This window comes from Microtus ochrogaster, unplaced genomic scaffold, assembly GCF_000317375.1.
Source record: "Microtus ochrogaster isolate Prairie Vole_2 unplaced genomic scaffold, MicOch1.0 UNK46, whole genome shotgun sequence".
Taxonomy (NCBI): Eukaryota; Metazoa; Chordata; class Mammalia; order Rodentia; family Cricetidae; genus Microtus; species Microtus ochrogaster.
Window position 1 is genome coordinate 1,544,575 of NW_004949144.1, and position 13,604 is coordinate 1,558,178.

Here is a 13,604-nt window from a genome sequence, read left to right on the forward strand (position 1 = left end):
CAAATATGAGTGAGTACATCCCATGTTTTTCTTTTTGGGTCTGGCTTACCTCACTCAGGATACACATGGATCGTCTTGAGTTCTAAACTTTACTTCCATAGTAATGCCTACCGCAACCTCTACACAAGAAACACAAGTTAACTTCACAGCTGCTTACTAGGTCCATTAGAAACAGGTGTCTAAACTACTGCATTTTCACACTGGAGAAAATGCCTGTGGTGGTGAAAGAAATCTACCTCCAGGCTTTCAAACTGAATCCTCAAGTGTGGCCCTAGTACTTATATCACCTTCAGTGGAGAGTTCTGTATTATAGTCATGGTCTACAAAGATGTTTTAACCTGAATGCAGGTATCCTCTCAGTCACTGATACCTCACACCAAATGTTTCTACGTGCCCATCTCTGACTCTGTATAGTGCTTTAGTCTATAAATATATTCACTAACTCTGTGGCCAACTATAGTGTGAAATAGCATCAATTCTAGTGCTTGGGAGGTAGATGTAAAAGAATCGGGGCTAGCAAGTATAAAATGATACTTAAAATATAAAAAGCAAAACTAATAAAAGCAAAAATATTCTGTGTTCTTTGAATATATTATAACATCTTTTAAGAGTGTCTGTATCCTGGCCATCTCTGTGACAGCCTGCTTGAGAGTGTACTTGAAGGAGAGAGGAACTTAATTTTCTGTATATTTGTAAATTAGCTGTCCACTTTTGCAGGATCATGTTTAAATAGATGAGAGCCAGACCTGTCATGTTCCTAGACAGTGAATGAAATATTCCTGAGTGTGAATATCAGGCTTCAGATAGTTTTGTGTCTGTTGGCGAAGAAACTCAGTAAATACAACAAAGAAAATGACATCATGAGGAAAAGCCAGCAGAAATAGTACATTAAACCCATAGAACTTTAGACACTGGGATTACCAACTAACACATGTGAAATCGAAATGGTTGATATCTGTCCAGAGAAAAAGGACCATACAGGCAGAGTCACACCTGTCCACAGTTGTATCACCTGAGAGATGGAGACAAAAATATCAAGAGTCCATGGCCAACATGGGAAAAGGTAATCTCTATATAAAAACAACAAAATCAATATAAATTAAAATGATACCAAAGACAATTAAAACATAATTAGCTCCTCCTTTGCTTCTGGGACTGTTAACTTGTACAATCACTTAGGATATCAACATGGTTCTTTCTCAGAAAATGGATAATCAATCTACGTCAAGAGCTAGATATATGCTTCTCTTGGTCTTATGCACAACGGATAATCCTTCCTACCACAAAGAATTCTCCATACTACCAAAAAGGGCATTCTCATTTACATTCATAGTGGCTTAGTTTATAATAGTTGAAAATTGAAAATAGCATAGACATCCATCACAAAAAGAATTGATAGAGAAAATGTGGTAAATTTTCACAATGGAGTAGTGTGAAGCTGTTAAAAACAAGGACATCAGTAAACTTTCCCCAAAATGGATGGAACTTGAAAAGATCATTCAGAGGGAGATAACCCAGATCCAGAAAGAAACATGGTATATACTGACTTATAGGTGGATTTTAGCCGTAAACGAAAAGATACCTATGCTTCAATACACAGATTCATGAAGTTAAGTAATAAGGAGGGCTCAAATTCAGGGGGCTTGCACAACAAATCTCACTGTGAATTGGAAATAGAATAGTCCTCATGGGTGGATTGTTGTAGGTGGGCATGGGAACAGGAGCAATCAGGTTTGGGGAAGATGGCAGATGAGAGTACTGGGAAAGACAACTGGAATGAGGGTCATTTGTGGTGTGAGTTAGAAACCTAGTGCAATGGAATCTCCCAGGAATCAGTGAGGGTGACCTCAGTCAGAATTCCTAGCAGTGGGGTATACAGAGTCTGAACAGGCTATTTCCTGTAACAAGGCAAGACATTTAGTGGAAGAGTTGAGACCACATCCCAATCCCATAACCTCTGATCAACAATTTTCAGTGTCTATCAGAGATACTGGGGTAAAAATGATGCAGAAGAAATTAGAATGGACAGTCAATGAATGGTTGAGTGTAATATCCATGCCATGAGAGGGATCCTATCCCTAAAACTGCCTGCGGATGGACAGGCCAGAGACCAAGGTGAGAGCCTAAAATGACTCTCAAAAATGTCAGTGAAATGACTCCTATTGATATTCTGCTATATTGATATATTGTTGCCTAGTTCAATTACACTGGGTGCAGCAACAGATGGAAATGTGAAGAGACACAGAGCAAAACTTTAGGAAATCCTTGGGGTATCCTGTGGAAGAGGGGAAGAATGACTGTGAGCATCAGTGGCACCAAGGATACCATAAGAAAACCACAGAATCAACTGCACTGTGGTCATAGGGACTCACATAGACTAAACAAAACGCAGGGAGCCTGCATGGGAGTGATGAGGGTCCTCTGCATATGTCCGACAGTTGTTTGGCTTGGTCTTCTTATGTGTCTTCTAACAGTGAAAGCAGGGCTTTTCTCTGACTATGTTACCTGTCTTTGGGACCTGAATTCTGTGGGACTATGGTCTGTACCCTGTCACATGTATTTTAATAAAACACTTATTGGTCAGTAGCATGGCAGGAAGTATGGGTGGGGTGACCAGGCAGAAAGTAGAGGTGGTTCAATAAGAACAGGAGAATTCAGGGAAGAGGAAAAGAGGCAGTCTGCGGTCTTCATCCAGATACAGTGGATGCAAGATGAGAACAACTCACTGGTAAATGTACCAAGCCATGTGGCTAACATAGACAAGAATGAAGGGTCAAATTAAGATATAAGAATATGTTAATAAGAAATCTGAGCTAATAGGCCAACCAGTGTGTAATTAATTTAGTAGACCTCTGTGTATTTCTCTCGGACTTATTGGCTGCGGGACCAGGTGGGACAGAAATTTCTGTCAACAAATGGTGTCAATGTGGACAGTCAAATCCACTTAAATCCTGACAGTCCTTGGGAAGTAATTCTAGAAACAAAAGAACAGAGTTGTGTATGGCTTCTTAGTAGCAGCATTTTCTCCAGAGGGCTTTGTTTGCAGGAGGCAAGTGTGTCTTATTTTAGAAAGGCTTCCTGACAAAGCTTTATCTGCAAAATAATGCAGCCATTTTAATTGTCTGCTGGCCATTCCTTGTGCCTCCTCCCTTCTTCTTACCAATGTCCTCTGTGCCTGGGAATCCTGCCTAGCTGTTGGCCAATCAGTTTTTTTATTGAACCAGTAATAGCCACACATCTTCACAGTGTACAAAAAGAAGGACCCTTTCCTCATACCGGGTTGCCTTATCCAGCTTCAATTGGAAACAAGATGCCTACATGGGAGGAGGACTGCCCTTTTTAGAAGAGAAAGGAGGGGGAATAGATTAGAGCTTGGAAGAGAAAGAGAAATGGAAGAGGGAATAAAAGGAGATGAGGGAGGGAGGGAAGAGTGTAACTGGACTGGAAGAAAATAGTTAATTAATTAAAATTATTTTATTTATTTATTTTTGCTTTTTTAAAGAAAGGTTTCTCTGTGCAACAGCTCTGACTACTAGTTTGTGGACAAGTTTGATATTAAATTCACAGAGAAATGCTTGTGTCTCCCACCATGTACTGGGATTAAAGGTGTGCACCCCCACCACGTGGCAAAAAAAAATTTTAAAAATAGAAAAATAGGCAGCCCTTAAAAATAAACAGTATTTTCTTTTTTTTCTCTTTGTATAGTCACATTGTAAGAATTGGATAATAAACACTGTGTTTTTTAAATATATACACATACATAAATACACATACATATAGTTATATACACACACATATATACATATGTTTTCCAATCTTATTTGAGGACAAACACAGAATTCCTATGAGAGAAATTTCAATATTAGTATTTCTAAAACCATCAATAAGCATGAGGAATTCATATATGTGAAATGCAAATAGAGTGATGAATTCTGAGGATTAAAAGATCAAATGACAATAGCACTGGGGGATGAAAAAGAGGCGAGGAAAACAGGTGTATTAACTGAAGTTAAGGATCTATAAAAGGACTTACAGACCACCATTAGTTAATAGACTTGTGTTTGGACAACACAATGCAGGATCTTTTTTATTTTGGTAGGTTTTTTTTGTTTGTTTTTGTGTGTCTTTGTATGTGTATTTAAACATTTTTGTCTGATTGGGTTTTTTGTTTGATTTGATTGTCATTTTTTTTTTTTGGAGAACAAAGGAAAGAACTTGATTTTAGATGGTCAGGGATGTGAGAAGAATGTGGGATATATTAGCTTTTGGGAAAGGTGGTCAACATATAGTCAATTGAAAATGTAATTGAAAATGAAAATATGACCAAAAATGAATAACAAAAAACATAATTATTAAGAGAAAATCAAAGTATAAAGCAGGAGACCAACGTAGGGGAATTACTGGTCAGAGAGACCACAGAGGTCACCAAAAAAACACAGCATTTTGCCATTGCCCTTGGTTAACACCCCTTGTAAGATCGTAAGATCTGTACTCTGAAGACAGCACAGAATTTGTTTTCAGGACATAGAGAAATCAATTTCAAATCAATCAGGAAACAACTTTACCTGAGCTAGTTTTCAAAGGATGACAAGGTGCTGCTGGAGTAGAAAAGATATTAACGATCTTACCCAGCACTGAACCCAGCATGCTACAATACTGGCCTGTGAGGCAAGATGGGCCCAGTGGTACCATTATTATGGGATAACTGACTGCTTTCTTATTGGAGTTGAGATTTTTAATACACGAACGATAATGTTTGGTATTGTAATTCAAATCAAAACCCCATGATTGTGGAGGTCAAGGGCCCTAAGGTGGAACCTGCTACAATTATTTTGTTAAGTGGGCATGTAGCTAACTGCTTTCCACCTTGGTCAAAGAAGCTTCTTTTGCAGTAGGCAGTAATCTGCACAGAGCAAGAGAAGCAGTCAAAGTTCAGAAGAGAAGAAAAATGTGTTTAGCGTCACAGTGACATCAACTTCTTCCCCCTCAAAACCACCGCAAGTCTCTGGGAACAACAGGGCAGAGGAAGTGGAAAAATATGAGAGCCAATTGAAGCTCTGTGCAGTCCTGCCATCTGGACATGACAAGGCTTTCCTACTCACAAACTCACAGCAGCTGTGGTTACCTATGTGAGACTTGAACAAGATCAAACTGGGCGACATTCCAGCATAGATGGGGAGGGATCCTCCATCTTTTAATGAGTGACTATTGTTAGGTGACAACTGCTGGAAATGGTAGATACATTTCTTATTAATATTTTGGCCAGGTATCCTTTCTCCAGTGAATGGCCATTAAACATGTACCAGGGAAAATTTTGGGTACAGTAAGAGGAAACCTGAGAGGGCAAATAGGGGATAGATAGAATAATATTTAAATTTGTATATATATATATATGAGATTTTTAATAATTATTATTTATAAAGAAAATCAACAGTTTTCTGCCATGTCAGAAATGAGCAAGCTCAGAGCTTATAGACTAAAGCACCTTGAAATGTAAAGTAGATATGTATACATATAAATATATATGTATATATATTTCTATATTTATAAATTAGCAATTATATAAAATTACTACAGAAACAGGTCATGAATGTTTAAGATACTCACACTAATTGTATCTTCCTTGAAGATCAAATCACTTCACATTATCTTAAACTTTGGGTCTTTTTTGTTGTGCCTTGTGCATCTTACAACACACAATCCTGAGCTGTGTTCAGTATTACATCACTGGCCATCAGCTCCTACACATTTCTATTTCCTGTCTATCACTTGCTCAGATACTGTCTTCTGCTTCTTTTCCCTACCCCTGAGCTTCATAGAAAATGAGAAAAGTCATGTATAATGAGAGAAAAGCCTTTGCACACAATCCTACCAACTCTGGCACCAGTGTTAGAATTGAAGGGTTCAGGAAACTCACAGTTTAGATGTGCCATTATCAATCCATCCCCATACGCTTTTGCTTACTTCATAAGACAATCCAATCCAGAAAGTGTCTCTAGTAAACTGGTACTTTAGAAACTTCTGTAAGGAAAATAAAAATTTATCTTACGATAAAATTTTTCTGTTTGATAAGAAAAGAACAGCTATCACAGGTTCCTGATATCCTTACTTCATCTCTTTTCTGTCCTGTCCTCCAGCCCTTCAGTTCCTCCAAGTTCATTTTTAAAGTGATTTCTCATGTTATATCAGAGCCAGACAGTTACATAAGTTATTTAAATGAAGCTTTAAGTGTCTAGATATTACTTTCATGAAAAGATTTACATCTGTGATTCTCAGAGAAAGGCTCAGTGTGTAGCCAAGACTGGCCTTGAACTCACATTCTCCCTGCTTCAATCACTAAATGCACATTGCAATTCCAGCTCCTTATGTAAGTTTGATGCTTCATGAAATTATACAAATTCATATTTCAGAAGACTATGGAGGCATGTGAGAAGCGTTCATCTTAAGTGAACCCCGGCTTCAAACCAAATTCATTAAGATGAAATATATCATGAAAAGCTGTGCATTATTCTCCATGTTCTAGTGAGAAAGCCATGCTTTTTTTCAGATTTAAAAGTGACAGAACTTGAGGAAGTGTGAGGTTGTGGAAGAAATTAATGTGTCTTGCATGTGACATAGTTGGCTGTGATGGCTAATAAAACTATTGACTATATTTTAGGGTATGATTTTAAATTTATCTATATTTACTGTATCAAATGGAAAATTATATCATTACTTCACATAAAAAAGTAATTTATGCTGTAATTATTCAGCATGTATTACATTTGTGGAGTATTATTCCTCATGTTCTAAGTGAAAAAGATTTCAGGTGGACCATTCAATCATTTCTCTAGAAAAAGAACTTCTATGTATTTGAAGAGATTTCTTTCTTTGTTTTATTTTTGATATTTTTTTTTTTTGGATTTTTGAGACAGGTTTTCACTCTAGCTTTGAATCCAGTTCTGGAGCTAGCTCTTGTAAATCAGGTGCTTTTGAACTCACAGAGATCTCTCTGCCTCTGCCTCCTCAGTTCTGGGATCTAAGGATGAGCCATACTGCCTGACTTTGAAAAAGTTTCTATACTGGAAATGTAAACATCTAATGTCAGTATCTTGGCCACTTGTTTTCCCTTAATTCTCATTTCTAAAGATAGATAACATTTTGTGAGACATTAGAATATCATGAGTTAAGTATGGACAGATTCAGTGAAAATCAGCATGCTTCTAACCAGAAAAATTATTTAATTCCATGGTTTTCATATAATCTACACTTTGCAGGTTGGCCCATTGGTCAGTTACATTTCCCACTGCCATCCAATTACTCATCTCAGGCAGTCTCACTTCTGGGTTCCAAAGAAAAACCCAAGACAGTTGCCTTTCTGTGTGTAGCTGGCCCTCTATGGAGACACATAACTGTCAGTCACAGAACGTGCTGTAATAAAATAATAACATCATCAGGGAAAACATGTTGCTCTGAGTGACTCTCTTGCAGATTCACGAGAAACAGGGGAGTTTGCAAAGACAGCTGTCTCTTTAGTAGAGCCTCCCCATAACAGACTCCATGTCCTGAAAACTAATCTAGAACTAGGAGGGGCATCTTGAGAGACCCTTACTGAAGTATTTGCTCTTATTAAAGGCAACTATATCTAATCCTTGAAGGTCTCTCTTTCAATAAACCTGCCTGGGGTTAATATTTCATTATCCAAGATTTAGAAACAGAGTCTAAGAGAATAAATGGGCATGTTGAGAGTCTACAGTACCAGTTCATCTTCATCATCTATCTTCAAAAGGGATAAGCTGCAGTCCTGGCAGGTCTGTTTACAGTCATTCCAGTGTTTATTGTCCATGATGAAATAATAACATTTTATTCCACAGCAGAACAAGCGTGCTTCAGCACATTTGCCTACATCAGAGAAATAATTGTGAAAATCTTAATTTTCTATTATTAGAACAATGTATTTATTACGCATTTATAACTGAGTAAAATCTCATAGCTCTCAGAAATTGAGATTCTAGAATGCTGAGTGAACCCTCTATACCTGTGCTCTATGCAGCACCATTTATAATAAAAATGTGAATATAATTTAAGTGTTCATTATGGATGAATCAATAGAAAAAAATGTAGCATGTATACACAAACAAATACTATCTATCCTTGAAAGGGAAGTAAATCCAGCGGGGCATGGCTTATGTCCATAAGCCCATTTCTATTTAAGCCAAGGCAGGAAGTTCACCTCCAGTTTGAGGTCAGCCTTGGTTAAACAGTGAATTCCAGGCCAGCCTTGCCTATATAGTATATTCCAAGTGAGCTTTGGTTATCCAATGAAACCATACCTAACACCTAGCACCTAATAACACCTATAAGTCTATCAGGTAACTCCTGACTGCTGATCACTTAGTGTCTGTGGCCCACATCTATTGTGCATGTACAGCTGTGCTGTGGTCTATATTAGATGCTTTTACCTTAATAGAAATTAGAGACTATAAGGAAGCTTTTGATGGTGACTTTATGTTCTCCTGCCTTCAATGGTAAACTCACAGCCGCAAAGTGTCAAATTTGAATACATTAAAACGTGTGGTTTCTTAGCTACATTTATTTGTTTACTCTGGTGGTGAGGATACCCTCTCTCTATTAATTAACATTTATGTCCAACCCTTATTTTTCTGTGCAGAGTTAACATCACTGTGTAGTTCAGGCTTGCTTGGAATTTACTGGACACCAAGACTGTCCTCAAATTTGCAATTGTCCTTCCTCTGTGTTCTAATCACAAGCATTGGAGAATTGTGCTAAAATTTAGAGATGATAGTTATTTTATTCTAATACAATAAGGCAAAACATTTTTGATGAGTTTGGAATGCCTCAAGGATTATTTTTGAAGCTTTATTTACTTATTTATTTATATTTGAAATTTACCAGTTTTAAAGATATTATTAGTCTTTAACTAGTAAAGATTGCCAACTCCTGCTATCAAACAAGTGAGATCATATGCAAGAGTTCTTTGTGAACTCTAAAGACTGAAAAAATACTTCATAATTAATGGTAAACTGTATCAGTTATAGTTAACCAGTCATGATGCAAGGGAAGGTTCCTTGTAACATTAGATATTTTCATCTTTGTGTCACTGATAGACATACAGCAGTGTGAGCACCATGGTGAAGCTCTCATGTGCACTGTACGGAGGACACTCTGGTCACAAAGAGACCAACTTTCTGATACCCAAGCAGAAGGAAAACAAACATACAAACAATTATTTTTATTACTGTGTCCACATAAATGTTCTAAGTCCATTTCAGCCTAGGTATTTCAAAAACACTCTGTTACTGGAAGCTCCCAGATTCTGTTAACATTGAAAGGGGGACCCAGAATTGCACACAGATGAAAACTTCCTGAATTCTCAGCTGTGCTGATTTGAGCTTCCCTTCCTGGGAGCAGTAGGAGACATAACAGTCACTGAGTTCTAGAAACTGTAAGATGTTCCTAATTCAAACAGGGATTTCCGGGGTTCTGAGCCCCTACAAGATATAAAGAAACCCATTTTTAACCCATAGACCATCAGGACTGTAACCGGACTTCAAATCTTTTCGAGAAGAATCAGTACAGAACAACAAGTTTCCCTCCTTACCTGTGTACTTTCCATAATCTAAAACAGTCTTAGTTTTTCCACAGCATCTGTTCTGTTCCTCCTGATTTTTGCAGCCTTCATACTCTGATGATTTATTTGTCAATATTTTATTTGAGGCGCTGATATTTTGTACAGTGCTTTGATTGAGGTTGTTTTGATCATATTTTTCTTGACTACATTGAAAAACTAAAATTAAAAAGGATATAACAGAAAATGGTTATTAATGCTAAATATTGAAATTTAAGATATAAGAAAAGGCCTCATGTTGATAATATATGCCATTACTTCAATTGCTATTTTGACATTTGAAAAAATAACATCTCAATTGACTCCCTATAGAGACGGAAACATCAGTTTCTATCAGAAACTTCAGTATAAAGTAAATGTAAATCAGAATTAAATTATAGTGGAAGCATATTACCTTCCAATCCCTTCAATTTTTCTCCACACAAAACTTACAAATAAATATCTACCTAATGAACTCAGTCAAACTTTAACATACACAAAAATGTGAATTAAGAAACATATAGGTATGGCACAATTCTCAAAGCATCAGATGGAATAAATAATATCCTTGTGTGTAGTTACATTTTAGAACAGCCTGGGAGTTATATCCTTCAGGGATGTTAAGGAATCTAACAGGGTTGGAGTTTTAAAGTCTCTGTATACATCTGGTCTTTTCACACAATCATGTCTTCAATATAGACTGAGGAAAAAAAGAAATCCATCATTTCTTTTGTACAGCTGTTTCTCACAGATTGTTTAAGATTCACAATCACCTGAGCTCAGAAGGCAGACTATCACCAAGTTCTCAGAATGAACATTACCACTAATGAGAAAGTACAAAAGCTCTCAACAGCCCCCAAATTAATGAAACAGGTGTAGAGAAAGGGTGTAGAGAAACAGGTGTAGTGTGCCCGGAATAAAATCAACCTAAGTCCAGAGTTATGTGGCACATCCCCTGATTATAATCAGCACAATGGACAGAATGTGTTGACTGCATAGTTAGTGTTCGAAGTTATTGCTTAGGCAGAAAGGCAAAGAAGATACATGCCAGTTACTCACTGAGTGTCACCAACACTGCCACTGTCACCAGCAGAATAAAACAAAGGATTCCAAGAGGTATCACAATGAATTGCCAAGGTGTTGACGATTCTTAAATCACAAAGCAAAGCAAAAAAGTCATTATTGTGAAGAGCATGATCTAATACTGATAATAATTTTGTGTAGCGTGGAAACAAGGGGATATTGGTCTCTAAATATTTTACAGAAGTCCATCAGACAAACAGACTGAACACTTGCATTCAAAATTCTAACTTTCTACGTAAATGTAAATATTGCAGAAATCCTACATGTGTAAAGCTTCACTTGATTTTAAACCTTCTTAAAATATTTGATCTTACATTATCAATCTTCTTAACTCAACCTAGAAATAGCTGGATGCCAGGCATGTGCCCCTCACCAAGTACTACAGGATCAAAAATGCATCCTTCAGAAAGCATTGGGGACACAGACACAATCCAAGTAAAAGATGATAAAATGGAGCATGCAGTCTGCCAAGGGAGCACAATTGAGGATGTGTAGGAAGGGAAGAGGGATGGATGTTCTTGAGAACTGTAGGGAACCATGGTGGTTCTGGAGCTGACCCGTATGCAGGTACATTCTTGAAAAAGACAAAAGTTAACTCTCTCTATTTTTTTCTGTAAGTTCTATTTTCTCCAGATAATACAAAACATCTTCATTTATCTGAAGTATTGGGAATCTGAAAGTCAAGCCTCTGGTTATCACCATGTCAAATAAGTTAATGTTTGCAACTGAGAGTTCATTGGTGACATTATATACAGAGTGAAGAGAAAAACAGAATAGATTTTTTTTAAATTAATAAGCTTATAACTCCTTTGACATTTTCAAAAACAAATAATGCAGTTTAGTCAGCTCCATCCTCACTACTCCCTCTAGATCTCTCTCTCTCTCTCTCTCTCTCTCTCTCTCTCTCTCTCTCTCTCTCTCTCTTTCTCCCCCTCTCTTCCTCTGCCCCTTCTTTCCAGGAAGAGACTCCCTCAATTGATGGACTAAGTTTGTTGTTTCATTATATTAGAGGTTGTAAATATTTGAGACAATTAAAACATCCACTGTTAGAATAAAAGTATTGTTTCTAATGCATATTTTTGCATTTCCTTGAGATCTAATTTCTCTAGAATATCTGGTGTTTCTAAGGACTCTACTGTTACTTTTAAAGGTTCCAGAATTGTTCTTTACAAGACTAAAAACTCAATCTCTTAATTGTTTCTCAAATTTGACAGATTATATTTACTTCTTCCTTCTCCATTCTCATAATTGTTTCCTTACAGTCTCCCATTGTTCTACTTTGCCCATCTAGCTTGCTTTTGTTACTAGCTAACAACTAGAAATAGGATTATTGCTGAGTGGTGGTGGCACACACCTTTAATCCCAGGACTCAGGATGGAGAGACAGGTGGATCTCTGAGTTTGAGGCCAGCCTGTTCTACAGCTTATGTTTTAGGAGAAACAAGTCTACACAGAGAAAACTTGCATTGAAAAAAAAACCTAACTAACTAAATAAACAAATAAAATGAAACAGACTTTTGCCAGACTTGATTGTACATGCCTTTAATTCAAACACTTGGGAGACAGAGGCAGGAAGTTCAGTTTGATCTCAAGGCCAGCCTGATCTACAAAGTGAAGTCTAGAACAGTTAAAACTATTAAGTAGGGAAATCCCGTCTCAAAAAACAAGCAACAACAACCACAGCAACAAAAGTAGGATTACTGTTTTTAATGTCAGTCAGTAGGATATTATTGTCAAAATTAGCAGTTTGTGTTGAATTAAGAACAGGTAAATTTTTTTTATTTTATTTATTTTTATTTTAAATTTATTTATTTATTAAGGATTTCTGCCTCCTCCCCGCCACCGCCTCCCATTTCCCTCCCCCTCCCCCGATCAAGTTCCCCTCCCTCATCAGCTTGAAGAGCAATCAGGGTTCCCTGACCTGTTTGGAAGCCCAAGGGCAGCCCACCTCTATCCAGGTCTAGTAAGGTGAGCATCCAAACTTCCTGGGCTCCCCCAAAGCCAGTATGTGCAGTAGGATCAAAAACCCACTGCCATTATTCTTGAGTTCTCAGTAGTCCTCATTGTCCGCTATGTTCAGCTAGTTCGGTTTTATCCCATGCTTTTTCAGACCCAGGCCAGCTGGCCTTGGTGAGTTCCTGATAGAACATCCCCATTGTCTCAGTGTGTGGGTGTACCCCTCGCGGTCCTGAGTTCCTTGCTCGTGCTCCCTCTCCTTCTGCTCCTGATTTGGACCTTAAGATTTCTGTCCTGTGCTCCAATGTGGGTCTCTGTCTCTGTCTCATTTCATCGCCTGATGAAGGTTAATATTCAGGAGGATGCCTATATGTTTGTCTTTGGATTCACCTTCTTATTTAGCTTCTCTAGGAATGTGAATTATAAGCTCAATGTCCTTTATTTATGGCTAGAAACCAAATATGAGTGACTACATTAAATGCTTAAAACACTTACCTCTATGGACAGTTTCTCTGGACCTTTGTGTCTCATCAGGCCTTCGGTTCTGCAACTCTGAAGACCTATGGAATCTCACAGTTGTGTAAGTGATCTCCTTGTCAGTCATCTTGGGAATATATGAAGTGTGGTCTATGTACAAATTTGATCTTGAGAGATTTACAAAGAACAAGGTAAAATGTTCTCCTTCACGAAAATACCTGGATCTGATGCTGCAATGCAATAGAAAAAGATGGTGTCTAATTAATTACTTTAATGATCCAAACAACCTAAATCACATGGACTGGTCCTGATTTCCACTAGAGATGAGAACCCTTTGTGGATTTCTGTCATTTATACATCTAATTGCCACAGGAGTTTTTATTAGGAAATACAGAAAAATTAAAAATTTACTAGCATGTCAATGTAATATTGACACAGTACATATATAAAAAGGTTACACAAAATTGGCACTACCACAAATC

The 13,604-nt window shown here is 37.4% G+C and overlaps 1 protein-coding gene across 1 annotated transcript in view; it reads right to left on the reverse strand.

Moving 5' to 3' along the window:
* Window positions 1-13,249, reverse strand: part of LOC101982353 (killer cell lectin-like receptor 2) — a 17,094-nt gene extending 3,845 nt beyond the window's left edge. The window contains exons 1-5 of the mRNA XM_013354489.1: window positions 13,141-13,249; window positions 10,667-10,756; window positions 9,602-9,787; window positions 7,739-7,881; window positions 5,918-6,021 (exon numbers count right to left, since the gene is read on the reverse strand). Coding sequence (XP_013209943.1) covers window positions 5,918-6,021; window positions 7,739-7,881; window positions 9,602-9,787; window positions 10,667-10,756; window positions 13,141-13,249 — 632 coding nt within the window. The remainder of the gene's footprint in view (window positions 1-5,917; window positions 6,022-7,738; window positions 7,882-9,601; window positions 9,788-10,666; window positions 10,757-13,140) is intronic.
* Between the last annotated feature and the right edge of the window lie 355 nt (window positions 13,250-13,604).